The sequence below is a fragment of the Hypomesus nipponensis genome, chromosome 1 (assembly GCF_054491055.1).
Source record: "Hypomesus nipponensis isolate SF chromosome 1, ASM5449105v1, whole genome shotgun sequence".
In the NCBI taxonomy this organism is placed as follows: domain Eukaryota; kingdom Metazoa; phylum Chordata; class Actinopteri; order Osmeriformes; family Osmeridae; genus Hypomesus; species Hypomesus nipponensis.
In genome coordinates, this window is record NC_140361.1 from 1,615,656 (window position 1) to 1,643,536 (window position 27,881).

The window sequence follows — 27,881 nt, forward strand, 5'->3', positions numbered from 1 at the left end:
TCTGGTTCTTCAAAACGCTTCAGTCATGGAGAAAGTTTGTTGGGTAAGACTTTGGTCGAAAACTAAAGTAAGTGATTTAGGCTGAGCACCAGCTGTGTGAATAGACAATGTTTTCCTTTTCAGTCCCACCATTTATCGTCAAGAACAGATCTCTGAAAATATCTGGCACAGATGGTAACAAAGTGAAGTAGTTCATATTATCTCATTGTTTTAACCTTTTATTTACCAACCAGACCCATCATTTTCCAAATATCTGAGACATTATCACTTTCAAATAACTTTTCTTTCTCTCTCATGCTACCATGCTTAAACACAGAGTAGCTGAACCAGAGGCTGAAGACAGGCTCACATTGATCGCATCAAGAGTCTGATTACAAAATCCCATTGTAACATCCGTGACTTGACATCCATTAGGAACATTGGTCTCAGATCACTCAGTCTTCACTGCATGTGCCAGTGCCACACACCCACCAGCACCTATGAGAGGCAAAGTGGAGGAGCTGTTTCTCGGGCACAGTCAGTGTTCTGGGTGACACATGAGGACTGGGTCCAATCAAGGATCTGGCAGTGGGACAGGGGCCAGCCAGGGCAGAAGAGGCATACATTGCATATGTAATGGTTTCAAAGAAGACGCCCGTCTCAACTGATTTCACTCACACCGATGAAAAAAACAGAAATCATATTATAAATATATGTTGCAAGCCTTGATCTAAAAGGCCCCTCTCCGTTTTACAACAGGCAAATAAATCCGCTCCAGAAAGAATGTTTTAAAGCGTGCCCAATTGATTTAATGTGCGATGCTGCTTGATATATGTTCTTGTCTTCTACTCTTTTCACTGGCTCTCCTGCGGTTCTTCCTTTCGCAGGGTAACTAATTGCCAAGGGTTTATTCAGGCTATAAATAAGTAAAGGAGTGTCTGCAGCTGATACTTCTGTTAGATCCAGGAGTGTGAAACTTAAGGAAGCGAGCTGTTCTAAGACTCAGGGCTTATCACAAGCCCAGAGGGCATCGAGGCTCATCCCTGGGAGGAGATGACATCAGAAGGAAACACTGCTAGGGATTATGGGGGTTGGTGTTTTGTGCATACCTGTCACCGCAGCCAGGATGAGCAGGGAAGAGATTTTTCTTCAGGTGAAAAGGGAACGCAGCCAGGTGAGCCTGGCGTGTATATGAATAACCATCACCAGAAGCCGTGTACACCGCAGAACCTTCTGGGAACCGTGAGAACTCAATGGGTTCTCATTGTTTTCATCAGACACCTATAATTTGAGGGATCAAATCTCTTACCATTGACCCAATTTTTTTAATTTTTTTAACAGAATGTAAATATTCATTTTGGTGAAAGATGCATTTGTGTTAAATTAAACTCCTCAAAACATACTTTCTGAGCCCTCTGAAGTGCAGTGGAGGATATGTTGTAACTGAATCAACACCAGGCTCTGTTTAAGCATAGGGGCTTCCAGCAACAAAAACGACTGCCTGAAAATAAATGACATGAAAGACAGCTAGCCAGGAAGTGGATTTAACAGGCAGGGGCATGCACATTGTCTCATGGTTATCCTGTCCTGTTCTCTAATTGCAAATAAATGGGCCCAAGCTGGGTTCATCTGTCGCAGCAAGACTGAGCAGTGCATAAACACTCCTTACGAGATGTTCACAAGAGACCGGCTACGTTCAACACTGGGCCTGCTTAATCATCTCACCTGCAGTTGTTCTACAGCCAGTGTGAAGCCTCTGCATGTGCTCCAGTCAGTGTCTGGACTCCAGTCCACAGCCATCAGCTGCTCTGATGAACATGCTAATCACTGTGTGCATACCGTGAAGTGTTTACACCCTGAGGGCAATACTAATAAAATATCAAATATATACAGTATATTGAGTGGCAACTACACAGTAATTAACCGTTGGGGTTAGTATGTAGGGCTCTGACATGGGTGAAACCCACTTAAAATGTACAGTGTCAACACTGATCTCTGCCAGGAGCAGGGAAAGATGTAGGAGAACCTGAGGCGTACGTGTGTGTGTGTATGTGTGTGTGTGAGGGCACAAGGAGAGGAAACCCTGTGTTTGCCTCCAGGCCCCAGCGCGGAGCTGCGCCACAGGCCCCATCAGCTGTCCGCAGAGACAGGAGGGCTGATGTTGAAAGCCCAGGGACGAGTGTTTACCTTCACCGCCGCTGAGGAGGGAGCACAAACATCATCAAGGGTGGGGAAAGTTGGCAGTTAATCGCACATGCGAGGACACCTGGCAATAACATAGTTTTCCTTCCACCTGCACTTTGCCTGTTGTAATATTTCACCTTAAAGAGGGGCTGCTTTAAAAGGATGTACAGATGCAATTCCTCGGGCTCCTTTGCTTGATGCTTCTCCAGGCACAATTATCTTCCTGGGGCAATCATTCCCCTCACTGCCGGGGGATGTGAATTGCCTTAATAAGAGGCTCCTTTCTCTGTCTCCCTGCGCTCCTTTGCTGCCTCGGTCTAATCTGTGTCTTTGAAATTGCCCCCAAAATGGCGGGTGGTGTTACTTCTGGGAGCTCATAGTGACTAGATTTTCAGATTTGAGTTACAAGTTGATGAGAGGGGGTGAAAACACCACCCTGAATCGCTTTGGTGTCAGAAAGGCTGGGCTTAAAGAGGAATTATGCAGGTGTGTCTACATGTGTGAACTAGACTGTCTGGAGGACAGACATGATTCGTTCCAGATCAGCTTTATAAAGTACTACAGGAGCAGAACTGGCTGTTTATTTTGGTCAAAGCAAATACAATCTCCATATTGCAATTTCCAGCCAAATTATTCCAAGTTTAGAGACACAACATGAAGGTCTTATTGTGTCTGAAATATGAAAATCCATTATTCACCCTACTTAAAAAGCAAATATTTTGGAAAAAGGTCACATTTGAGGATAGATGGATACCCAATGCACAAAATAGATGATTATGTAAATAGGGCTAAACTATTATATATGTTTTCCTCTTTTTTTTGCTTTTGTGTGATGTCCTTGAGGAAATGTAATGGCTCCAAAGTAAAATAATTTTAAAAAGCAAGATGAAGAAAATAACTCCTTGAAATGTAGTTTCTCTCGTCTTAGATGCTAATCTGACTCTAAGTACCCATTTACACAGAACAAAGGCAGGGCCATCTCTTTCTTCTTCCGTTTCAAATTTCCACACCACACGCAAAGAAAAAAGAATTATGAGACTATTATTTAGTCCACGCAAACAAGAATGCCTTGATATGATATGAAGTTGCAAATTGTTAACAAAACTTCCACGCTAAGAACTCTGCTCAGATTTCCGTATTACAAGTCGTATGAAAGAAACACTCTTGAACAGAGACCAGGGCGAGAGACGTGCTTCGACTTCCCAGCCTAGTCGCTATTTATTTCTGTTAACCGTGTAGGCTTGTTTCTGTCCGCCCAGTCCTTAGCTATTATCAGCGTTCCTTCAGAAAGCCATCGTGTCCATGACAGTTCATTTTCTGCATGATCTCCCAAAAGTCGATACAATCTTGTAAAGACAAATACCAGATAGCTCTGGCTAACTGATGCTGTTTGGAGGGGAAACCCATTAATCTTGTGGTTCTCGGGGTAGGACGAGTTGGTCCGCCCAGCAAGTCTTCATGCATTAATAAAATCGCAAGATGAACCATGAATGAATTCATAGCAGGAGGTGCCTTTATTACCCAGAGAATTGTAAGGCAGTTGGCGGTCGCGACCGACATGGCACGCCGAACGGTGCAGAGCCAAGGATTACAATGGGACGATCGGCCTGTTGGTTAGCAGGGGTTAAAGGCCGAAATATGCTTCTGCGTCTCCGTTTACGGATGGGCGGGCGCACGGATACCCACGAATAGACTGCGTTCATGGTTCTCCATATGGTTGTGGGTGCTGAAAACAATTCACCACCAGAGGAGTAGGTGGCGCAACGTTTTTTTGTAAGACGTCAGATCACGGCAACCCTGCCGCAAGCAGTTCTTAATACTGACCAATCACAGCCTAGGGGGTCTCCGTAGCTCTCCGAAATTACGAAGGATAGTTAGAAAATTGAGGAGGTGCACGTCAAGCTCTCTGAGGCTCTCCGAGGGCTGATGGAGAGCCCGTAGAGGGCGTTCCACGGAGACGATGGCGTTCCCATGTGTCAGTTTTTCAAAAAACGCAAAACCATGTATCGGCCTTCAGACTGTGTATGTATCCATCGACAGGTTTGTTGACTTGACTCGTAACTCGACCGTGACGTGATTGCGTAATGTTTAGTGACCTTCACGACCTCCACTTTACCTTAACGTAGTTGAACATTTTCATCCAATTATTTGTTGCGAGGCATGACAGCCCTCTCTCTGAGGCTCACTCTGATATTCTGATATTGATCTCATTCACCCACGCCTCCATTAAACACCTAAAAAGTATGATGACATCACATTAGTCAACCTCTATAAAGAAAATATTTTTAAAAAGGAAGCAACAAGTTTGAAGCTGTAGATCACAGGTGGGGAACTTTTTTTTCTGCAAAGGGCCATTTGGATATTTATTAAATCATTCAGGGGCCGTACAGACAAACCCTTATCAACTTAAACATGTGCCTGCTATATTTGGTCAAACATTTAATTAACTCACCATTAATGTGATGGCTGGAACTGCTTCTCTTTGTGATGTTAGCTGACACGGATGCAGCCTGCTTTGACTGGGGGTGCAGTGAACATTTCTGGGGGGGGGGGGGTATCATGATTACGGAAAAGGATCTATTATTTTTTATATTGCTACAATTTTTGAGACCACTTATCAATCCGAGTGTTAATCAGGCGCGGAGCCAGAAGTTGTAAACATTCGGGGCTTAGGCCAAACCAACAACGTATTCTGGGTTTGATTTGCTAGAAAGGAATTCTACACTTAATGCAAGCGAGCACATTTTTTTTGGTAGGCCTACATTGGTACGCAACGCTGCACGCCTCCACGGTATTCTTCCACATATTAAAATAGTGCTGCTGCCAACGAATAATGCACCTAATAATACGGTTCCTGCAGTGCCATGGCGACCAAATGATGCCGGACGTTCCACACTGCTGCTGTAGATCGTGCCTAATTTGACCTTTAGTCTTGAACGTGTGTAGATAGATGATACAGGTGTGAGTGGAGGTGTTTGAGTTAATACTATGGCAGTATTCTGCAATCATGTACAAGTGCATTTGAGTTTAACTATGTCACTATTAACACACTTAATGGCAAGGCCGTAGCCATGGAGTCAACATGGGGGGGGGGGGGGAAATTAATTTTTTAATTATAATTTCGGACAGCGTGCGTGGTTGCCTGTCTAGCGTAGCACATTTATATTTTATATCAATATATTGGGGGGGATATTTTGACCATATTTGAATATGCTTTATGGTTCCACTCAATATGCTAGGTTTACACATATCAAAGCACAAATAAGCCTTGATTTATAAAATAATCCATGGTCGAACTGGAAAGGCATTGAAAACTGGTAGTTTCAATTAATCATGCATTACAGGAGGGAATATCTAAACATCATCAATGTTTTAATAATAGATGAGATGCAGTCATTTATCATGAAGCATATTTCTGAAAGCAGACTGTTGTGATATGCTATGCATCATATGAAGAAGCACACCACTGCAGAGGAAACCATTACAAAGACAAAACACTTTTCTAACAAATTGTATTGATTGAAGTTGAAATTCTACACTTGAAGTCTAAATTATGAAACAGATAGCTCACATTAAGTGCAGAAGATTAAGTGCTAGACCTGTGATTTTGATCAAGGCAGGAGGAGGGCGAGAAGCCTCTGTAGAATGGCTCCTCAGAACTTCAGCACAGTGCGAATACTGTTAAGGAAAAGCAAAATGAGGGTTCCCCTACACACTTGTCGATTAAAAATTCTCGTTTTTGTTGCAGTCATGATACGTCTAGGAATCCGGGCTTACCTTTTCCCAGAATGCATCAGGTCAAAGGCCTCATTGATCTGCTCAAACGGAAGATTGTGGCTCACAAACTCATCCACTTTCAGCTTCTTCTTCATGTAGTCCTCCACTAGCTTGGGCACGCTCTCCACACTCTTCCAGCCTGCAACAGGAAGCAGAGATGGTGTCAATCATCTACCACTGTCCCTGCCCAACCCACTAACACTCAGGTACATCTGACCCAATGCGTGTGATGTAGTTTGGTTATCATGTGTCAACCCTGATTATAGTACTTTAAGGTACTTTATGGTTCCAGAAGGGGAAACAGCATTTACTGTATATGCACATATACATTGGTCATCATATCCTATGTATGTACACATATAGAGTATACTAATGCATCTGTGTATATAAAAGGTGAAAGGTTCTTTAAACCTGCCTATTTACCTCCGAAGGCTGTTCCCCTCCAGACTCTCCCAGTCACCAGCTGGAAGGGGCGTGTGGAGATCTCCTGGCCCGCCGCCGCCACCCCGATGATCACGCTCTCACCCCAGCCTTTATGACACGCCTCCAGGGCAGCTCTCTGGAACAACAACAACACCACTGAGCACTTAGAAAGCATGGCTCCCCCACCGCCACCGAGCAACAACTCTCTTCCTTGGCAACAGTGCCCTCTGGTGGCTGGGATGGAGCGACAGCCATGTTACTTAAGGAGGCCTGAGAAAACGTCATGTTGTGTGTCAGCAGGCTTGACGACATCACGCTTACCATGAGGCCAACATTGCCGATGCACTCGAACGAGTAGTCCACCCCTCCGTCAGTCATCTCCACCAGCACCTCCTGGATGGGCTTGCTGTAGTCCTTAGGGTTCACAAACTCAGTGGCTCCAAACTCCTTGGCTTTCTCAAACTTCTTAGGGTCGATGTCCACTCCAATGATCCTGCTTGCTCCGGCAACCTGGCAGCCCATAATGACAGCCATCCCCACAGCGCCGAGGCCAAATACAGCACAGATGGACCCAGGCTCAACCTGAACAGGATATGACACATCAAAACCCCTACGACAACCAAAGAGTACTGCCTTTTCTTTGTACTCTAGTTAGCACCAGATTTCATGCTTTATTGACACACATACACAATGGGTTGGCAGTGTTTCCCACAGATAAGAAAACAATTAGTGGTGGGGCGGGGCAGCCCTCGTTGGCGGAGGGGGGTCTTTACACATAATTTTTTTTTAAATTAAATATATATTACCTATGTTGGATGCTGTCCTCCTCTTTCTTCGATACCTAAAGAATCTCTTTCTCTCCCTGACCCTGTCTTTATGCTTGAGCTGGACTGGTTGAAGCCTGAAAATATTATAAACAATTTCTGCATATATGCAGGTAGCAACGCTAGTGCTAAATAACTATTTAGCTGGTCGGTTCCATGACGCTGGGTAAGTAGGGTTCATGAACCTGCTCACCAAAAGAACGAAGGGGAACCCACTTGTCTAGCAGATTAAATATACGTTTGTAAGTACCTAGCGAAAAGTAACCTCAACTTTCCTAGACTGTGCTACGGTGCTAATGCTGAAAGCTCGCTGATATCGCATAACGTTGTTGCTAACGTGTGCTGACGTTGTGACTGTCTGTGTGTATGTGGGAGACGCATGAGTGACAGTGAGAAGGAGAGCAGGGAAAGGAAATGCAGCTGAACAAATACGCTGCGTGTTTTAGATAGCGTTGGAAACGAAACGCAATATGTGGCAGCCGGTGTTGATTCTGTGGCGCACCGCCACAAATTAGAGTATGTGTGGAAAACACTATGTTGGGTACCATCGCTTGCAGCCAGACACGATATGACCTTTGACCCACCTTGGCAGTGTTGAGAGCAGCACCGTAGCCTGTGGAGATGCCACAGCCAAGCAGACAGACCTTGTCCAGGGGGGCCTTCTGGTCCACCTTAGCCACAGAGATGTCAGCCACCACAGTGTACTCTGAGAAGGAGCTGCAGCCCATGAAGTGGAATAGCTGCTTGCCCTTGCAGGAGAAGCGGGAGGTGCCGTCGGGCATCAGGCCCTGCCCCTGGGTGATCCTGGGGGAGGAGGTAGTGGAGGAAGCACAGCTCCAATCAGTTGTGATGGAAAACAGATTTCTTTGCATTCTTTTGGCTGATGTCTGGGAACGTGCGATTGATTGGGTGTTGACATCTGCAAGCTTGTGTTTGTTTTTTTTCTACCTGATTTTCTGGCAAAGGTTGGTCTTGGGGTTTTTGCAAAATTTGCATTCACCACACTGGGGCACATACAGTGGGATCACAGCATCACCTGAAAAAAAGATTTGCGATTGTTTAAAAAGTGCAACTTTAAGCTCCCTTCTGCTTATAACCATCTTCAGATGTTTTAATAACTGATGTTATTTCCTCACCTGGTTTGAACTTGGTGACCCCTTCTCCGACACTCTCGACCGTGCCAGCGCCCTCATGCCCCAAGATGACAGGGAACAGGCCCTCAGGGTCGCTGCCACTCAGCGTGTAGGAGTCAGTGTGACACACACCTGTGGCAAAGATCTGAGGAACACACAACAATAACTTTAATCCACAGAGCGCCTTTCAGGAGACCCATGGAAGCCTTTATATGTAGTAAGGCAACAGCGCAGAACAGAAAATATTAGTAGCAGGGATTGACGAGAAGGTGTCCGAATTACACTGGCCTTCGTCTGACCTCCTGGCTTTACACTGCGTTAATATGATCCTGAACAGAAGTTTGTCCTTTCAGATGGCTCTGTTATCTGTTTTGGTCAGCTCTGGTAGATAGCCTAGTAGTTCATTCTCTCGAGAAGAAAAAGTTCTCAAGTTTGTAAAAATATTTTGAAATAAAAGCAGAGCCGACACCTGAAGAGAGAAGCTTCTTCAGTTGGTTCCAGCTAACCGAGTTAGTACAGCTACATTGACTTTCTCAGCAGTTTACCAAACAGACTGTTGAACACATTCCAAAGATTGCTTCCTTGCAGCTGGTCCTCTAAATCTTATCTGTGGTCGTAAAGTACAACACAGCTTACTACAGGCGGGAAAGGGGCCGGGTAAAGTCGCACCAAAGTGAGACGTTTTCAGGAGGGTTGGGGTGGTTTACCTTGATGCGTACTTCATGGGACTTGGGTGGAGCCACCTCCACCTCCTCGATGGATAGAGGTTTCCCTACCTCCCAGGCTACAGCCGCCTTGCACTTGATCACCTGAAACACGGATAGTAGGATAAACTATCAGTACACACACCAGAACATTGGATAGGTTATCTGTGCACTTTGGAATTAAGATTTTCTGCACACCCAATTTAAGCATTTGGGTCTACACATAATGGCCGGGTTTCCCAGATTCGTTAAGAAAATCTTATCGCTAAGAGCTTCTTGGCAACGTTCTAAGAGCGTTCCTTGAACGTTCTTAAGAAGCTCTTAGCGTTAAGAGCTTCTTAACGAATCTGGGAAACCCGGCCAATGTCAATACTAGTTTCAGATAGCCAACTCTAGATAGCACTTTTGAGGCAAAAGGTTTGGTTACTTATTGCCACTAGTGTTAATTAACTTAAGTAGAAGTAAAACTGCAGAAACTGCTACAATGTTACTTTGTAGAGCTTGCAAACCAAAGCTGTACAATCTCGCTAGCCAACTGTAGGATATATCGGCGATAGTGCACTAGGTGCATGTAAACGGTCAGAGCGAATGAATGCAAAATAACTAAACCGTTACCAAGTTAAAACGCGAATCCAAAGTAGTGATAAGAGCACACGGTGTTAGCAAGCATTGCAAATAAAGAGTAATCCGCGTATTTCTGATATATAGCCGGCAACTTACTTTTCCTGCAGTCTCCATTCTGTCTTCAGGCACAAGAGGAAGGGGTGGGAACGTGCAAAAGCAGTGGATCTGAAATAGACCAATCAAAAACGGCAGAAGAGAACAGGGAATGCCCAGAGAACATATCGCAGTCATAGCACCATCTGCTGTAGACGTTCCCAGTTACGCCACAGTACTATGCCAGGCTGCAAGCAACGATGACTGTACAGATCTTCGTAGCTAGTTTGCTGTGAACCAGAACCAGGGTCAATGTACATTTTGAGGCGAATTTCGCCCCCATTTAATTTCGGTGGGAGTCACGTAACTTTCAGGAGGACTGTACCACTGAACACGGCGTAGTGTAGACCGCCCGTCACAGTTGATCAGCAGGACTCTTCAGCTTCCATGAGAAAGGTGGAGGTCCCTATCAACTATTAACGAGTACTTTATTAGATATTTACAGACCCAGTACCAGAAGGGATTTGTTGATTTGGAACCGGGTACTATCAACTACAGCGTGGGCAGTATTTTTTGAAACATGCAATCTTACATTTAGTCATTTAGCAGACGCTCTTATCCAGCGACTTATAGTATGTACAGGGATACTACCCCGAGGCAAGTAGGGTGAAGTGCCTTGCCCAAGGACACAATATAATTTTGCACGGCCGGGAATCGAGCTGGCAACCTTCAGATTACTAGTCTGATTCCCTAACCGCTCAGCCATCTGACTCCCACCCAATCTTATCCATTACTACCAACTAATGCAGGCAGTTCCACTATTATTACTGCAAAATAATGGTTTTGAATCAACCAAAAATGTGGAAAATCCATTTTTATAAACAGACCTGTAATGGAGTTACCAATGTTTTACATAAATATTTACCACAACTACGAGCATCTTTAAAAACAATGGTCTTCAGAACTGTTTATTCAAAGGCTTTTCTTTACAAAAAGTAACAGCACTCTGCAACAGTGACTTTTTTCAGTTATTATAAAACATCTTGAATTATATGGAAAAACATGAAAATAACCCTTATGATCATCATCACGTTGTATCTTGACACGTTTCGAGAATGTAGGATTCCATAACTTGCGTTGAAATGAAAGTCAGCATGTCACTTCCGAGACGCTGTGACAGAAAATATCTTGTTCATCACAACCCGTGTCGGCATCAGAGAAGCTAAATCAAAAGTCTGTATTCCAGGGCAACACCTGTATGCAGCTAGGGTTCAGCAAATAAAACCATCAACATTAGTTATCCAAATCGGTACACAAAAACATAAACTAAACTATACTATTGGAAGTGGAGCAGCAGAAAATGATACTGGTGTCTATTTCCGTAACTCCAGTCCAACAGAGCCAGGCACTGGCAGTGCACCGCAGCACCAGACGGTAGAGAGAAGAGAACCCATGAGGCCCAACTGGAGTCTTTATCATCTCCCACCTAAACAAGAACACAGTCAAATCAAATGATCCGGCCTCAACGACATAACTTGCATCAAGTCCGTACTGTTTTCAAGACATCTCAAAACACACACACACCACACTCATTAATGTAGACACGCTTACACAACGTACCTCTGAATCCTCGTCCTCCTCCTCCTCGACTCCCTCCCCTGAACCCTCCTCCCCTTCCTCCGCCCCCCCGACCGCCAAATCCTCCGCCGCCAAATCCACCTCCTCCCCTGCCACCACGGAAACCACCTTAAGAAAAAAAAATAACACGGTTAAATGACTTGTAGGAATGCAAATCCCTCCACATGCACTACAAATAGTGACGTCAACATACAATTAAGATGTGTGAAGAGCATGACATTCGAAACGTGTAATGTACTTACCTCCACGGCCTCCACCTCTGCCTCCACCTCTGCCCCCTCTGCCCCCTCGGGGAGGCCCCTTCTCTCCTGGGGGCCTGGGTAGGAACCTCTGGAGGGGTAGCAGTTTCATGGGGTCTATGTAGAACTGTGGGAGGAATATGGCATTTACTGACAAATCCTCACAGCTTTAGCAAACTCACGGAGATGACTGACAAAAGACACGTGTACGACCTCACAAATAAATGTGTATACCTTTTGAAGTTTCTTGAACGACGATGCCTTCATATTATCCGAAAGTTTGACAGAGAAATACTGCAACGTTGGGTTAAGGAGTCTATAAACTTCAGTTAAATATGATCCACTTCATCACTTTTAAATATGAACAACAACCAAAAACGTCATACAAGTAGTGTTGGGCAAGGATACAAAGTCACGCAGCTGGCCAAAGATTTCATCCACCTTCCCAATCTGTTCCTTGTTTTCCAGATAAACTGGAGCGTTGAAGTAGGGTACTTTGTTTTCTTCTGTCACACACTTGCAAACAATGTCATCTTCACATGGGTGCACAAACTCTCCAAGTGCTGCAACGACAAACAAGAGAGTTAGCACCGAATGGATGGTACACAACAATTGATAATAACTCAACGCAAATCAACATGTAGCTAGATGGCTAACTAGGCCAGTAACAACTTACCAACAACGTATTCTGGAGGACCGTAATCCTGCTGTCTGAAGCCACCTCTTCCGCCGCCACGGAATCCACCGCCACCACCTCGTCCACCGTATCCTCCCCCTCCTCTGCCACCTCCACCTCGGTTGAACCCACCACCTCCACCTCGACCCCCTCTCCCACCACCACCTCGGAAAGACATCTCTTATGCAGTTTCTGAAAAACGGGGTAGAAAAGGTTGAGTACAGATGATAACCATACAACATTATATCCAACCAAAGGATATCATTCTGCAGAACCGACTTTGACAGCTTTTCCTCTGACTATAGACACTTTATAGTTAACATTATATGACCATCTAGCTTTTAGGTCAAGTCATCTACTTGGCTAATCCAGTGAAAGATGCATTGGCTAATTTGCTCGCCTGAACTACATAGTCAGCTAGCTTCGGAACTTGCACGCTATCAGTAGTAAACGTTGACAAATTGATGATTGCAAACTAAGTATGCGTTTCATTTATAATATTCGAGTCCGATATAATCCAAGATAAGTTTCTTATATTACAAACTGGTTGATTAGCTAGTAGACTATAGTTAGTCAATTTAGTAGTAGGTGGAATGTATACTAGCTAGCTATCCGTCGTTTGCCAACGGTACTAGTGTAAATAATTGACCGTTTTCTTACAGACTAAGTGTATATTATAAAATGTATGCAGCAAGTTATTCGATCATATTAGATTCTCACAAAGAATGTCAAACAATATATTAACGAATAAACTGAAAAGTACCTTATTCAAAAACTGTGGAGGACGGTTACCAGCGACGTCTCCAGCACCACGCTGCACATGTGGTCAAAACGGTGCCGTAAATAAAAAAGTGGGTGCTGTCGTAAACTATACACATTTACGTCACCACAACGCTTTATGTACCCCCCCCCCCCCCCCCTAAAAATAAATAAATAAACGCGATATGTGTACTAAGTAACAAGCAAGGAAAGTGTGTAGTTTGTGTAGCCTAGCATTGCCAAAAGACTTGCACTATTTTAGCGGGTACAACAACTTTCTTTGTCATGACGAAGGGACAGGTAAGATTGTATTGTGCGGTGTGACACTGTTTAACCACTTCTGGGTGGTTAGTAAATAGTCACCCAGGCTTTCAGATTTGTTTGTTGCCCGATCCAGTCCAACGCATACTGTCTACTCAGGTCATCAAGTGTAAGGCAGCTGTTGCTTGGGAACCTGGAAAGCCACTCTGTATCGAGGATGTGGAAGTGGCCCCACCTAAAGATCATGAAGTGCGCATTAAGGTACAACCAACAAGCAGAGATGGCGAAAGTACACACATCCTTCATTCAAGTAGAAGTACAGACACTCACGTTTTAAAAGACTGGTAAAATTTGAATCACTGACTAAAAAAAGTTTGGAAAGATTGAGATGTTTCTGAAAAAAGGTTTCATAGAGATTAGTTGCAAACTTATTTTAATTTATTTTCTCGAGATAGTCTATCCACACACACATAAGTCTCTCCTGCCTTTATAGAAGATTACGCTTGAATCCCACTTTATCCTTTGATCACACTTGACCAGTATTCCCCCTAACAGATATCGGCCAGTGGGGTGTGTCATACTGACTGGGCGTACCTATATGAGGCCGGCGAGGGGATGCACCCCAGACCGTTCCCCCTGGTCCTGGGTCACGAGGGAGCAGGAGTCGTCGAGAGTGTTGGGGAGGGAGTCACCAAGTTCTCACCAGGTAGCTGATAGCAGTATGGCCTTCAGCGAGCCTGTGTGTTAGTAGTGTGTATTAACAGTGCTTTATTCTAGCTGCTTTTTGTGATTCCACAGGAGACAAAGTGATTCCGCTGTTCCTACCGCAGTGTGGAGAGTGCGAACGCTGTCTCAGTCCAAAAACGAACCTGTGCAAAAAGAACTGGTAACATCTCGCTTGGCTTCTCTTCCCAAGATAGATTATTAATGATGTGAAAACACTAAGAGTCTTTTAGCAGACACTTTTATCCAAAGCAACATACATGGGAGATTTGAACCTACAATCTCTTGATCTGCAGTTCAATTCTCTAACCACTGAGCTACACCTATCCCCACTTTTCTCCTGCTTAAATCCCACTTCTTTATCTGACCTCTCCCAACAGGCAAAACACCCAGATGGGCGTTCTAGCAGACGGCACAAGCAGGATATCCTGTAAAGGCCAGCAGGTGTACCAGTTCATAGGAGTCGGCTCGTTCTGCCAGTACACAGTGGTGGCCGACACCTCCGTCACCAAGATCAGAGAGGACGCTCCGCTAGACACGGTGTGTCTGCTGGGCTGTGGCGTATCCACCGGCTACGGCGCAGCTCTCAACACTGCTAAGGTAGACGCTCGCCTTTCACACGTTCAAAATGTGCACCTACGGTTTAGGATCACTTTAATGTAGTTTCATATTAAACCAAATGTCTCATGGTCGGCGTATGAGTCCCCTCATCCCAGCTGTGTAGGAGTATGTTTGAACATGGGTGTGGACAAGCATTTTTATTACCCTATTTGCTAAGATTAGCCTCGCCCTGTTGCTAATTACTGGTGGGGCTGGTTCACTGGTCTCTTGGGATATGCCAAGTAATGCTTCTATCCACTCCTGAACCTACACCTGCCTTCTCCACCCCCGAGGTTGAACCTGGGTCGACCTGTGCAGTGATTGGCTTGGGGGCTGTGGGTCTCGCTACGGTGATGGGCTGCAAGGTTGCCGGGGCAACCAGGATCATCGGAGTGGACATCAACCCTGATAAGTTTGAGAAAGCCAAGGAGTTTGGAGCCACTGAGTTTGTGAACCCTAAGGACTACAGCAAGCCCATCCAGGAGGTGCTGGTGGAGATGACTGACGGAGGGGTGGACTACGCACTGGAGTGTGTTGGGAACGTCACCGTCATGGTACAGGAAACCTCTCCTAGGCTCGACCAGGGCTCTCTCCACCAGGGCTCTCTTCCCTTATCTGAAACTATTTTAAAAAGCACGATATGAAGCATGTTTTCACTCCTAACCTAATGTAGCACACCTGATTCTTATAATTAGCTGGTTGACAGGATCAGGTTAGCAGCAAATGGAGTTTGATCGACAGCCTACCGAGAGGTAGTTTTCCAGAAATGATGTCGAATATGTCATCTGTGATGTAGAACATTAGACTGTCTGCTCTCTCTCCAAGAGGGCTGCTCTCTCTCTCAGAGGGCTGCTCTCTCTCCAAGAGGGCTGCTCTCCTAGACTGTCTGCTCTCTCTCCAAGAGGGCTGCTCTCCTAGACTGTCTGCTCTCTCTCCAAGAGGGCTGCTCTCGAGGCTACGAAGGATGCGTGGGGCGTGTGCGTCATCGTGGGCTGGACTGAGACGGAGGAGATGAGTCTGGTGGTGGAAGACCTCCTGCTGGGACGCACCCTGAAGGGAACCTACTTTGGAGGTGAGTGAGGTAGCTGAATAATAGATGCTCTGATAATTTTTTGCGGCACACTTAGTTACGCCCGGACAGGACTTAGATAAACAGTAAACTAATGGTTCAATAAATGATTTTGTGAATTTGTGAAATCTTTGTATTTCACATGGATTTCAACATTTTATTAAAAATAATCAATTTTAGATGTATTTGAGGGATTGTTTCTGACAATTTTACATGAAAAGCATCTGTTTGATTGAAGAGTAATTCAAACCATGAACACAACTGCTCCAGGCTGGAAGAGTGTGGAGAGTGTCCCTAAACTGGTGGATGACTACATGAACAAGAAACTCAAGCTGGATGAGTTTGTGACTCACACTGTGAACCTAAACCAAATCAATGAAGCCTTTGACCTCCTAACCAGTGGGAAAAGGTGAGATCTCCTTTACTTTCATGTCTTGTACATGTCAAATAAGGATTTTGTATAACAGTATTATTTTAACCAAGTTTCGGCTTACAATAGCTTGAATTCAAAATAAACTGCACATTGTAATAGTTTTCTCCTAATCATTTTTTTGAAGCATCCGAACAGTTGTGAAACTGTGATGGAGCTACTCTCCAGCATTCTGGGCAAAGAAGAAGTTTGTTGGAGCATCTTACCATGCTAGATGCTGTATTTATGTCACTTTGCGGGTTTAATTTAGCCATAATTCATTCACATTTACAAAGATTACATATGCATGGCCGCACCTAAATGTTTATTGAGTGTTTTGTGTCAAATTGTAATCAATTTGTCTGTTGGCATCATAGACCAAATCCATTTCCCAGTTGTGTTTAGGAGTTGTGTGTTGTTCGCCACTAGGTGGCAGAAACACATCAGTCCTCAGTAGCGATAACACCATGACCACCACCTCCAAGCCGTCAGTCGAGGAAAAATTACACATTACAACACTGAGCTAAAGAAGCCAGCTGTGTGACTAACTAAATAGTCATAATCACTGTTTAAAATACTTTGCAACCAAGATGAGTACTTTCTAAATGTAGTTTTTTTTCTGACTCAATTATTGTATTATCTCCTCAGTACTGTAACATTTTTCAACATTTTTTTTCTTTGAGAAGGCAGATGAATCAGTGTTTTGTCATTAGGTGACAAATGGTTTGATGTCACCAGGGGGTTAAATAATATCGGTTTCATGTGTTCAGGCTAAGATTTCACCTTGGTAATATTATATATTGATTTAATATAGAGCACCATGGCAGGGTAAAATAACAGTTGCGGCCTGTCAAGCCCCAAGACAAAAGGTTGGTTTGGGAATGCCTCCTAATGATGAACTGAAATAGCTGTCCAGGAATTTGCTTTATTGAAGTTCCATTCAGATCAAATGAATACCCTTGGCAGTTTCTCGGCTTTTCCATCTTTATTTAAAATGGAAAATGAACCAGTGCCTCCCCTCTCTCTCCTCTCCCGGCTCCGTGTGTCATCAATCAGAGATTCAAAGCTCCATTTTTTTCTTTTTTTTACTCTCTTCTCGTCTTTTTCTCCGTCCAAGAAAGAGAGAGTTGGGAAAAGATCGGGGGCAAGGGTAGGCAGATACGAGAGAGAGACATCAAAAGAGAGAGCTGAGAAGAGGACGGGGCAAGAGACATCAGAAGAGAGGAGGCGAGAGCGGATGAGTTGTGACAGGTGCTTGTGTGACTTGACTCCCCTTCGTCATCTATAAACGTTGGAAGAGCCCACGCCTTCAGATTTATAAGACTCTTTCTTCTTAGGGACAAGTGTCTGTCTGGCTTTCCACTGTGGGAAAACGGCCATGTCGCTCTGATTTTTTGCGAGGTTCTGAGTGAACATCCTTAACTTCTTGTGATGTTCGGTATTGTATTAACTGAGGAGTAACTGTTTCAGTTTGCATTCGTGTTTTAAAAGATTGGCCATATTTTCGTCCCGTTTCATATCACCTCACAGTTTTTCTGTCTAATATGGGCCCTAATATGGACAATAAAAACGTGAAACTTGCTTCAAGGTTCAGTTTCTTCCTCTATATACACTAGGCCTATACGTCTACATGAGCAAAAAGCACATTAGCTTTTTTAAAGATACCATGAAGTTCGATTGTGTTATGCAGCACTATTTGTATGAAACCTACAGTATTTGTAAAATACAAAAATATAAGATTACGATTAACAAAACATGAAATAGTCCTACATGTGTGTGTCTGACTAGGTTAAGGTGCCAGTAGAGAGCAGCCACGCTAGCATTATAACGCTAGTGAATATGAGAATAGAGGCACTGTTGAATTGATTGACTCCATTGTGGGAGGATGGATCGGAAAGAGAATGATCTTTTCTGTTGTTCAAGCAAACATTAGGCTGTTACACCTAGCCGTCGTCTGGGATCATTCTGACAGACATCAGCGCCTCATAAAGAAAATTGACAAACACAAATGCCAGCGTCGGTAAATACCTCCAAACAAACACCTCCTCCACCTCCCCCAGTAGCAGGAAAAAATGTCAAAGTGCTGCCTAGCCTCTCACAATATTTAGATTGAGATCATGAGATTTCCTTCTTAATTATTATATTATTGTATGATACAAACAGATGGGAGGCATAAAAGAGCCATAAAAATGGTGGCTGACCAAACGTTTAAGGACAGAAAACGACGCTCTTAGTTAACTTTGGTTAATTCATTGAAGCGTAGCCTGTGACTGATCTATCTGAATCAGGATATGGTTGTAGTAGTGTGCGTGACATCAGCACATTTTCAGACCTCAAACCATGTAAGGCTCCATAGGACCCTATTCCATGTTATTTGACTCCGCGACCCTCTTGGGTCCCACTTGTGTGTCGAGACGTGGGCAATTTGATGGCACATTCCAGAAAAGCTGGGCCATTTCAGTGAAAGTGGAAAGGACGAGACATCTTAAATGACTTGTCCAGACAGCGTCGATTTACCAACTGCGCTAAAGAATGCAGTCCTGAAGCGCAATGCTAGCGGATTTAGTGTTTTTACTCCTCACTTGTCTTTGTCATGTCCAATTGTATACATTTATAATAATGTATTAATTTAGCAGACGCTTTCATCCAAAGTGACACGCAGAGGGGGATTTGAACCTGCAATCTCTTGATCTGCTGTCAAATGCTCCAAACATTGAGCTAAATCCTTCCCTTAAATGTAATGTAAAGCATTGCAGCAATGATGTATATAAGGCTATACTCTGCACCGTGATACAGTTCATATGAGGTCAGTACGTGTTCAAAACCGTAACCATGCATGTTAACGGAAATCCATTCGAACGAGCACAGATACATTTAACCAACTATTCAGTGCTTAATTCCAGGGCCCTACAGCTGGATATTGAACTGTGTGTATATGGTATTGAATGTACACTTACATGCATATTCATCAAGATAAGCCCACTTTCCTTTCCCCTAATACCCAGTTGTCATATTAAAAGAAGCATTGAGAGGGACATTGTGCATTAAAGAGAGGGAGGGAGAAGATCGAAGGAGAGACTTAGCGGGATGGATACCGAGCCTCCGTTGCTACGGATGAATGCACCGGTTAAGTTGCTAACTGCCATCGGAGGCTTCTGTGTTATCCGAAAATCCAGCTAATGCCAGCCATAGCCTGTGACATCCCCTGCCTTGTGCAACACCCCTGGCCCCTGTCAGACACCCGCCTGGGGTCACCCCAGGAACACCCCCCTACCCCACACGTCAGGGAAGGGTGGAAGTGAGTAAGACCTTGCTACAAGACTCTGGAACTATTTGATGAATGGATAGTCTGCTGACTCATATTGGATCTCTACCTTAACATTGCCTAACTCCCAATAACTGCCATCCTGTCTGGTTCTACTGCAGGTCAACTGTATTACGAAGATATAGACAGTAAACAATGGTCATAAAGAGGATTACACACAGCCCACGTACACCTATTACTAATACATCTGCACACACATTCACACAGACTCATATACAAGGAGTAACAAACAAACACTTGCTCTTTGTCTTGAGTGACAGGCTAAGCCACTATTGTGTCTACCAACTGCAGCAAAACAGTAATTGTGAGCTTAAGACCACTGCATGTTCATGCCCCTCCCAAGTCTGATGCCCACACCCCTTCTTACTCCATGCAGGTAACATACCTGCCTGGGCAGTAATGGCATATCTGAAAACACTGTTCCTTTGTAACTCACTGGGATATCTCACCTTTCAAACAGCCTGAAAGATGTATTCATGGCTTAACAGAAATCCTTCCACAATGCAATACCCTGAATTAGCCTATTTACAATTTTTGGGTCCATAGATGCAAAGGGAACAAAACGTATTCTAAGTGACCTGTCAGGCTAGTTGTAGTGGATAGGTCGCCTACTTGATTTATGAAATGCAACTTTTGTTTAGCACGTTTTACTGCTCGTGTAATCTGCAATCCACACTTAGAACAACTGGAGTCCCAATGTTACAGTAATAGTCTTCATAAAACCACAATAGACATGATCAAACCAGTATATTATCCACAGCCTGTCTTGTCATTCTGAAAGTTAAAGTGAATAGGCAAAGCACTAACATGCAACATCAAGTTGCCTATTGCCTAGAATTTCCAACTATTTCACTTGGCTGTTATTGTTACAACAGGCTACTTGGACCTTGCTTGACAATAATGAAGAACATTACATGTTTTACATGTTTTGCAGTATATCTAGATCTATTTAGACCATCATTGTCTGAAGACGGGGTCATGTGACCAGCTGTCTGCACCATAAGGAGGGAAAATTGCCTCGCGTTTATAGTGTTAAGCAGGATACCCACGCCAATCGTTTGGATTATAGGAGCGCATCGATTGCTCTATAGTATTTATGATCATCGTTTGATTCCCCTTTCGTGGATTATTGCTTTAATAATATATCAGTCCCACCACAATATCCTAATACTTTAACAGAACAAAGCTAACAAATTAGCTATCTAACTGGCTTGTAGCTAGTAGTAGTAGGCTACTGCTGCAGCTGGCTACAGCTACATCCGGTGCTTTGGATAACTGGATATCATAGGTTCTGAAGTGCACATCCTACTGTAGCAGACAAAATGTACAATTTTGCTCACCTGGAGAAGCCGCTGTGCTCTAAGCTTCAGACCTGACCCACGGACCGACGGTAAGTAACTTGTAGGCTAGCTCTACATCTGAGTCAGGCCAATGTACTGCTGTGTGGGATTCCTAGAGATAACCAGTACGAAGGGTGAATATACAGAATGTTGATTTCACAGCCTTGAAACATAGCAAGTTATATATCGTTATCACCATGGGCTGTGCTTTCTGCAGCTGTCTTTTAGCTAACGAGGTAGCTACTAACTGACGTTCAACTACTGAGGGTAAACCTACACAGGTTTGCAACGTCTTGGAGTTAGCGATGTTTGTGACTGTTGCTAGCTAGTTAGCAACCGTTAGATTCACTTTAAGCCGCTGAAAGTTTGATTCTGTCGACACCGTGCAACGGTACCTTCCAGACGATGCAAGCACACCCATTAAATTAAACATAGGTATACATGACACGAAATATTGACAATATTTATTGTGTAATCTTCGATTTCAAGGTTCCTCTGTATTCCTCTTCTTAATGGCTGAGATGAGCGGTTAGGGAAACGGGCTATTATTCAGAAGGTTTGATTCCTGGCCGTGCCAAATGACGTTGTGTCCTTGGGCAAGGCACTTCACCCACTTGCCTCGGGGGGAATGTCCCTGTACTTACCCGTCTTGATAAGGGAGTCTGCTAAATGACTAAATGTAAATGTGTTGAGGTGGCTGACTACAAGTCTTAACCAGGAACACTGGCTTTAGAAATTCCGTCTTTCACTCCGTAGTGCTACTTGATGTGGCGGGGAGATGGAGAGGGTTAGGACAGCTCTGTCATCTTTCTTTGTTTACCTCCTAATCCCGGGGAAGAAGTTCCCAAGCCAGGGGAATACTGGGAGCTTTGCACCCAAACCCTATCGGACTTCCCAGGCTCTCTTTCAACGGAGACGGAATTCGGTTAATTCTTGTGAATATTTGTTGGTCACACGCATCTCTGCAGACATTTGCGAAACCGGTGTTACGTCCCAACTGGTTCCCAATTTAACTGGTTCCCCAGCTGTGCGTGCACCTATCAGTCTGCCTCTGTCACCAGATTCGTCACAAATTCACAAACATATTACTGGCGATTTTCAAGTCGGATCTCATATTTGCTGCGGCAAATATGAAAGTAGGCCTATAGGCTACGTGCGCACTACATTAGGCTACCATTCGCGACAAAATAAATGGAGACAAAATAAAACATTTGCAGACTCGCATGAAGTGGGATTCGATCGCACTAGAGTAAAACCATAAACGTACCACAGTCTGTTGACGAACACCACAAGCTATACCAGCTCACTAAATATGATTGAATCGTTAGGTATTTCTTAACTACATTGGCCTTCAGGTAACATTTTGAATTGGCGTCTTCTGATTCAACTGGTTCCCATAGACACTACCCGAATGTAGGCTTACTATGCACGTATTTGGGGTTGTTTCGAGGCAATAGCCGTATTTTCCACGACATCACAGCTCCCTCTGACACCACATATTACAAATTCATACTAAGAACGTCGCTGCTAACCCAGACAATACGATAAAATACGCGTAACACAACATGGAAACATTCGTTTCCTATGCGATTTCGTGTAGCCTATTGCTGAGTGTTTCTTCGCTATATCTTTTGAAATCAATTCATTTCATAATTGTATATTCTGAACAAATGGTGGTTGTGGTTAATATGGCTATTGCCTTGAGACAACTCCAAATACGTGATGAGTAGCCTACATTCTGGTAGTGTCTACGGTAACTAGTTGATTCAGAAGAACCTAAACAACTTGTTGCCTGAAGGCCAACGTAGTTAATCAAGTTGTGACTGAGTTCCTGAACTACTCACGTGCTCCAGTAGCTTACGGTGTAATGCACAGGATTGTCACTTTGTATGTGTTTTTGCTCGTGGGATCGAAGACCACTCGAATCTTTTATTTTCTTAGTTTCCATTTATTATGGCGTGAATGGCTGTAATGTAGTGCTCAGTACATTTGTTCAGAATATACAATTAAGAAATGAATTGATTTCAAAAGATATAGCGAAGAAACACTCAGCAATAGGCTACACGAAATCGCATAGGAAACGAATGTTTCCATGTTGTGTTACGCGTATTTTTATCGTATCGTCTGGGTTAGCAGCGACGTTCTTAGTATGAATTTGTAATATGTGGTGTCAGAAGCAGCTGTGATGTCGTGGAAAATACGGCTATTGCCTCGAAACAACCCCAAATACGTGCATACTAAGCCTACATTCGGGTAGTGTCTATGGGAACCAGTTGAATCAGAAGAAGCCAATTCAAAATGTTACCTGAAGGCCAATGTTGTTAAGAAATACCTAACGATTCAATCATATTTAGTGAGCTGGTATAGCTTGTGGTGTTCGTCAACAGACTGTGGTACGTTTATGGTTTTACTCTAGTGCGATCGAATCCCACTTCATGCGAGTCTGCAAATGTTTTATTTTGTCTCCATTTATTTTGTCGCGAATGGTAGCCTAATGTAGTGCGCACGTAGCCTATAGGCCTACTTTCATATTTGCCGCAGCAAATATGAGATCCGACTTGAAAATCGCCAGTAATATGTTTGTGAATTTGTGACGAATCTGGTGACAGAGGCAGACTGATAGGTGCACGCACAGCTGGGGAACCAGTTAAATTGGGAACCAGTTGGGACGTAACACCGGCTTCTATGAAACAACCTGAAGCATTGCCGTTTTGACATTTCCCATTGCTTAAACGTTTGATATGCTGTGTGGCAGAAGCATTTTTATTTTACAGGAGACGGTTGTGTGTACGACTACGACAGAGTGAAATACTGAGATTAGAATTTTGGTTAGTCATCTTCAGTCATCTTTAAAATCCCATGTGAACGTCTCTGGTGGTGAGAGGTTAGCCATATCCTGCACGCTATGTGTGTCTTCCTTCGTCACCAACTCTACATCGTCCCGCAGGAAGACTCTAATCTCTGTTCACTGGTCCACCTCCCGTCCACAAATAGATTTCTGCCTGTCCATAAACAGTTGCAACAGAATACAGTTGAAATACGACTTTACTTTGGCTTGTTGTCACGTAAAAAATAAACTGAGAGGAGATGCATCTCAGTAGAGTACAGTAGAGGCCTACACATCTAGCACTCGCCATCCACTCCACCACAGTGATGCACTACCAGACACGACGCAGCAGGACCATTATTACTTTTACAACATAAACGCAGCGCGCTAGAGGCCTCAAAAACATTCGATCAAGCTCTGCTCGTCTCCTCTTGTCAGAGAAGGGTAGGTTGTTAGAATATTCTTACCACATACTGTGAAAATCAACATCTCTCTAGGAGCTGCTTCCTGATCTGCTAGCCTGTAGAAGCCCAGGCTGTATGTTTGCTTTTACTTTTAAGATGTCTGTGAGCAAATATGACAAACCCAATGATTTGTTTAAAGTCATCCTGGACACAAGGTAGTCAGACATGACATCTTATCCCATTCCAAAGGTACATGTATAAGAAAAAGTTTAACAACAATAAAACAACATTGGGCCTAACCATCCTTCGGTCACCTTTACTAACACCCCCCAACAAAACAACAAATACTTTCCAGACTTTTTCTCTCAATTTCTCAATCTTTTTTTTGTAATATATCTAGTTGTGAAAAGACAATTTCTGTATGTTCCTGGGGATGCGCAGTAAAGCTAATAAGCAGGCCGTCGCTAATCTTTTAAACAAACTCCCTGCTCCCCATGTGGCCCCCTCCTTGCATCATAATGTATATTTTACCAGCACCCAGTCTTTTGACTTCTGATATACCAATAGGGTTCAATCTGGTCTTCAAACACATCTCTTTCTCCAAGGCCCCTTCACCCCCACTCCCCTCAAACCTATTGGTTTACTTTAATTAGTGGTATTGAAGGTGGGGGGGAAGCAGGGAGGGGGTAAATTCTGAAAACAAACACAGGCTTGAATAGTTGAATGCCGGCGGATGCAGCCAGTGCCATCGCACAGACTGGGGGGCCACATGGTGTAAGCAAACACCCCTAATTGCATTAGATTCCCCTGGCACACGGGTAATTCTCCTCCGCTGTCCCAGGGTGCCGCAGTACGATGGGGAAGATCGCTCTTTTAAATGATTTTCCATTTCGACTCCATTTCGAAATAATTAAAGCATGATGCTGCGTTCGTAAGTTTAGGAAATAGTGTGGGAGTTTTGAACCAAACTACTCATCAGAATGTTGTTTGTGCTGTGTCTGCATTTGTGACTCATGGTGTTTGTGCCATAAGGTGTGTGTGTGTGTGTGTGTGCAGTAGTGGTATACACACCCTGTTGAACAGTTGTCCTGTTTGATATTTCAGTGCTCAGCTTGCATGTCTAGAGAGTTTGAGTAAACCCTTCTGGTTGGGAAGATGGTCTTTGAACAAACACAGGAAAGTGGGCTTGATATGAATGTCACTCGCTGTCACCGATGACACAGGTGCTCTTTCGGCTCTTATTGAGGTATCTAACACCCCAATACGTCTTTAGACTCATCCCTCAAAATCAGTTATCTTAAAGAGCCTTTTGTAATTGATTGTCCCGTTTATCTGCTCTATAAAGGTAGATTAATATGGTCAACAAAGTCTTACCCGTAGAAACTACATTTTCCTGCTAGAACTACAATTCCAAGTTCATGGAATTATTAAATCCACACAGGTTCTATTCTTTGTCATGTGACTCAATCCTCAGGTTACTGTATCATCTGTGGTGTGCGAAGACCAAAACATTAAATAGTTGACGACTGACAGTAATTTACCATTCAACCATACCACAGTTTCATTACTCAACAACTCAAATTAATCGGGCTCCTCCTATATCTGACTTTGACCCTTTGATTTTAGCCCATGTTTAGATTTTGTGAGTGGCACCTTGTTTTAAGCTGAGACACCCAGATGAAGGGAAGGGCTGTCCTGGGGGAGCCAGGGGTTCTGGAGTGACACTGGGAGAGGATGTGGGTGGCTTTGTGGGGAAGCCAGGATGTGAGAAGAGGGTTTAATTTTTGTGTGGGCCCAGGGTTAGTGTCCTGGAGAATAAACAGGCTTCTCTTTCTAGTGATTTTAGGAATTTAGTAAACATGACGAAGTCCAAAGAATGGACTTTGTTTATGTTTTGAGGAAACACCATGTAGACATATACTGGGATAGGTGATGAAACATAGGAAGTAAAATACTGACACATGTGCAACTGGAATAGGTTTGTATATGTGTGGAAAAGAGCAATATCGGAGTATATAGCACAACATATTCAATCATGTTTGCAGTTGTATTACAATTCAACTGGTTTGTTTGCTCAAAAGAGAATCACCACACATTTTCTAACAAATAACCCATCCAGAAACAGCTTATTACCAAACAACTCAAATGACTAACCAGGATTACCACAACACGCCCAAACTAACCCACCATCACAGACTAGCAAACAAACAGTGAGGAGCTGGAACACCCAGGATGATGCTTTTAACCCAGAGCCTCTAAATCCCACCTCCACCATGGTCCCTCTCCAGCCCGCCCTCCTCACCCCCACCTCCTCTTTGAGAACCCTGCCGACACACAGGCAAGTGGCCCCTGCTAATCCCCCTGCCCCGGGCCCTTGCAGCGGCCATGCCCACCGCAGAGCTCTCTCCTGCCCAGACAGGTCTCCCTTCCTGGGGCAGGGAACACCCAAACAGGTCTCCCTTCCTGGGGCAGGGAACACCCAAACAGGTCTCCCTTCCTGGGGCAGGGAACACCCAGACAGGTCTCCCTTCCTGGGGCAGGGAACACCCACAGGTCTCCCTCGCCAGGGCAGGGAACACCCAGTCCAGTGATTGGCACACCTGGGTGATGGCGACAGATATTTGTTGTCATTGAGCACACGCCAGATGTGTTATATGTGTTAGCATGTTAGCTGTATTTCCACTCTCATACCCCACAACTGCTGAATAACGCCGACACACAGTGCTTGTCTTATCCACCACTCTCTCGCCTGTCCTACTGTAACTGAATGGGAAGTTTTCCCAAACTTGTGATCTTAAAGAGGCCGGCGGGTCCTCTATCTCTTGTGGTTCACCACCACTCGCCATACTGGTCCTTAGTGCCAGCAGCTAGCTCTGACACACGGCGGCACCAATCAGAGCTTCAGAGCTAAAGCGGGGCTACAGATTAGGTGTCCCTAAAGAACACGAGTATCTAACAGTAGTTCCGCATTACATTCATTACTTTGCACGCAAGTTTTATTAATTTTTTACACCGTGTATTCTCTGTGTAATTTCATGCACCGAACCATGACACCCATACCGTTTGGGTTCAATACGAATACATGTGCTGTTCCACCCCTAGTGGATGCACCAGCCTGTTTCTCCAAGCAACCCTGGGATGCCGATTGTGGGAGGTGGGCTGCAGGGCCTGGGACAGTCACTGTGTGTGTGTGTGTCTTCCTGGCTATGCAGCATGGTTAGTGTGTGTGTGTGTGTCTTCCTGGCTATGCAGCATGGTTAGTGTGTGTGTGTGTGTGTGATCTCTGTTCAGTAATCCTGCTGCTGTGCATGCCCACCCTGCGCGCCCTCAGAGAGGGTGAGTGTCTCACGGCTCATTAAGAAGCAGGTTTAAGGCCTGGCGTATGAAGAGGCAGAGAGATCACAATCCTAACCACTAATTGAGCTCTTGCGAAAAAACAGCATGAGAATGAAAACATGGTGTAATGATTGGTTTCTGCATATTTTTTTCAGAGCTCCAGGGCTGCCGTTTCATTCCATGGAGTGCAGTTGCAACCCAGCGCCACTGGGGGGAGCGGTGACGCACCAAATAGCCCCCGTTGCTGATAAGAACCGCAGGAAAGGCAGGTTCTATCACAAGTCAATACTTTAAAGGTGGAGATTCCTGCTGTTAGCGTTAAAACCCATCAAAACACAAGGTTTGATGTTTTCTTGTTTAGATGGCTCTGCATGTTAACGTGGTCTGGCTGTGCATGACGGGAAGTGTTCTGACACCCACCCACGCTATCCTCCGGCTGCCGCCCCTCTGCGGCATCAGCCCAGTAGACACGGGGCCGGGTCAGCAGCCATCGTGAGGATTCATTCTAGACTAAACTTTAACATTAAACCAAACCTTTTGTGTGTCTCAAAATGTATTTTTACACGGCAACGCAGAAATAAAAGAAAAAAGAGA

General features: G+C 44.2%; 3 protein-coding genes and 2 long non-coding RNA genes across 8 annotated transcripts; 2 read left to right on the top strand and 3 right to left on the bottom strand.

Moving 5' to 3' along the window:
• Positions 1-210: 210 nt before the first annotated feature.
• LOC146301795 (uncharacterized) lies at positions 211-3,916 on the bottom strand. Its single transcript, XR_014755224.1, has 4 exons — positions 1,705-3,916; positions 1,383-1,480; positions 1,089-1,260; positions 211-477 (listed from the first exon to the last, which is right to left on the bottom strand). It is a non-coding gene; the product is annotated as an uncharacterized LOC146301795 (long non-coding RNA).
• Positions 3,917-5,518: 1,602 nt separating this feature from the next.
• On the bottom strand, positions 5,519-9,885 carry LOC146301796 (alcohol dehydrogenase class-3). The gene is made up of 9 exons (XM_084692237.1): positions 9,745-9,885; positions 9,028-9,129; positions 8,324-8,465; positions 8,136-8,223; positions 7,772-7,991; positions 6,685-6,945; positions 6,364-6,499; positions 5,941-6,079; positions 5,519-5,841 (listed from the first exon to the last, which is right to left on the bottom strand). The coding sequence occupies exons 1-9, from the start codon at positions 9,877-9,879 to the stop codon at positions 5,817-5,819; spliced, it is 1,248 nt and encodes a 415-aa protein (XP_084548363.1). The 5' UTR covers positions 9,880-9,885; the 3' UTR covers positions 5,519-5,816.
• A 737-nt stretch (positions 9,886-10,622) lies between these two features.
• gar1 (GAR1 homolog, ribonucleoprotein) lies at positions 10,623-12,426 on the bottom strand. Its single transcript, XM_084695369.1, has 6 exons — positions 12,235-12,426; positions 11,967-12,121; positions 11,793-11,852; positions 11,562-11,685; positions 11,302-11,427; positions 10,623-11,167 (listed from the first exon to the last, which is right to left on the bottom strand). The coding sequence occupies exons 1-6, from the start codon at positions 12,410-12,412 to the stop codon at positions 11,157-11,159; spliced, it is 654 nt and encodes a 217-aa protein (XP_084551495.1). The 5' UTR covers positions 12,413-12,426; the 3' UTR covers positions 10,623-11,156.
• A 729-nt stretch (positions 12,427-13,155) lies between these two features.
• On the top strand, positions 13,156-17,636 carry LOC146301798 (alcohol dehydrogenase class-3-like). 4 transcript variants are annotated; one of them, XM_084693270.1, is made up of 9 exons: positions 13,156-13,293; positions 13,414-13,515; positions 13,810-13,960; positions 14,053-14,140; positions 14,358-14,577; positions 14,871-15,131; positions 15,517-15,649; positions 15,917-16,055; positions 16,204-17,636. In XM_084693270.1, the coding sequence occupies exons 1-9, from the start codon at positions 13,279-13,281 to the stop codon at positions 16,226-16,228; spliced, it is 1,134 nt and encodes a 377-aa protein (XP_084549396.1). In that variant the 5' UTR covers positions 13,156-13,278; the 3' UTR covers positions 16,229-17,636. The 4 variants fall into 4 exon arrangements, 2 of the variants coding, with proteins under 2 accessions (XP_084549396.1, XP_084550139.1); XR_014751022.1 differs by lacking the exon at positions 16,204-17,636 and having other exon boundaries at positions 15,480-15,649; XR_014751053.1 differs by lacking the exon at positions 16,204-17,636 and having other exon boundaries at positions 15,480-15,649; positions 15,885-16,011.
• A 2,744-nt stretch (positions 17,637-20,380) lies between these two features.
• Positions 20,381-27,820, top strand: LOC146301799 (uncharacterized). The gene is made up of 3 exons (XR_014755226.1): positions 20,381-20,770; positions 27,443-27,552; positions 27,649-27,820. It is a non-coding gene; the product is annotated as an uncharacterized LOC146301799 (long non-coding RNA).
• Positions 27,821-27,881: the final 61 nt, after the last annotated feature.

Coding starts and splice junctions, on each gene's coding strand:
- LOC146301796 (XM_084692237.1), bottom strand. CDS start 9,879: ATGACTGCGATATGTTCTCTGGGCATTCCCTGTTCTCTTCTGCCGTTT. Junction 8,466..9,027: donor CCCATGAAGTACGCATCAAG/GTAAACCACCCC, acceptor TGTGTTCCTCAG/ATCTTTGCCACAGGTGTGTG. Junction 5,842..5,940: donor CTGATGCATTCTGGGAAAAG/GTAAGCCCGGAT, acceptor TTTCCTTAACAG/TATTCGCACTGTGCTGAAGT.
- gar1 (XM_084695369.1), bottom strand. CDS start 12,412: ATGTCTTTCCGAGGTGGTGGTGGGAGAGGGGGTCGAGGTGGAGGTGGT. Junction 12,122..12,234: donor TCCTCCAGAATACGTTGTTG/GTAAGTTGTTAC, acceptor TTGTCGTTGCAG/CACTTGGAGAGTTTGTGCAC. Junction 11,686..11,792: donor CGTTCAAGAAACTTCAAAAG/GTATACACATTT, acceptor TTCCTCCCACAG/TTCTACATAGACCCCATGAA.
- LOC146301798 (XM_084693270.1), top strand. Junction 13,516..13,809: donor ATCATGAAGTGCGCATTAAG/GTACAACCAACA, acceptor TCCCCCTAACAG/ATATCGGCCAGTGGGGTGTG. Junction 16,056..16,203: donor CTCCTAACCAGTGGGAAAAG/GTGAGATCTCCT, acceptor ATTTTTTTGAAG/CATCCGAACAGTTGTGAAAC.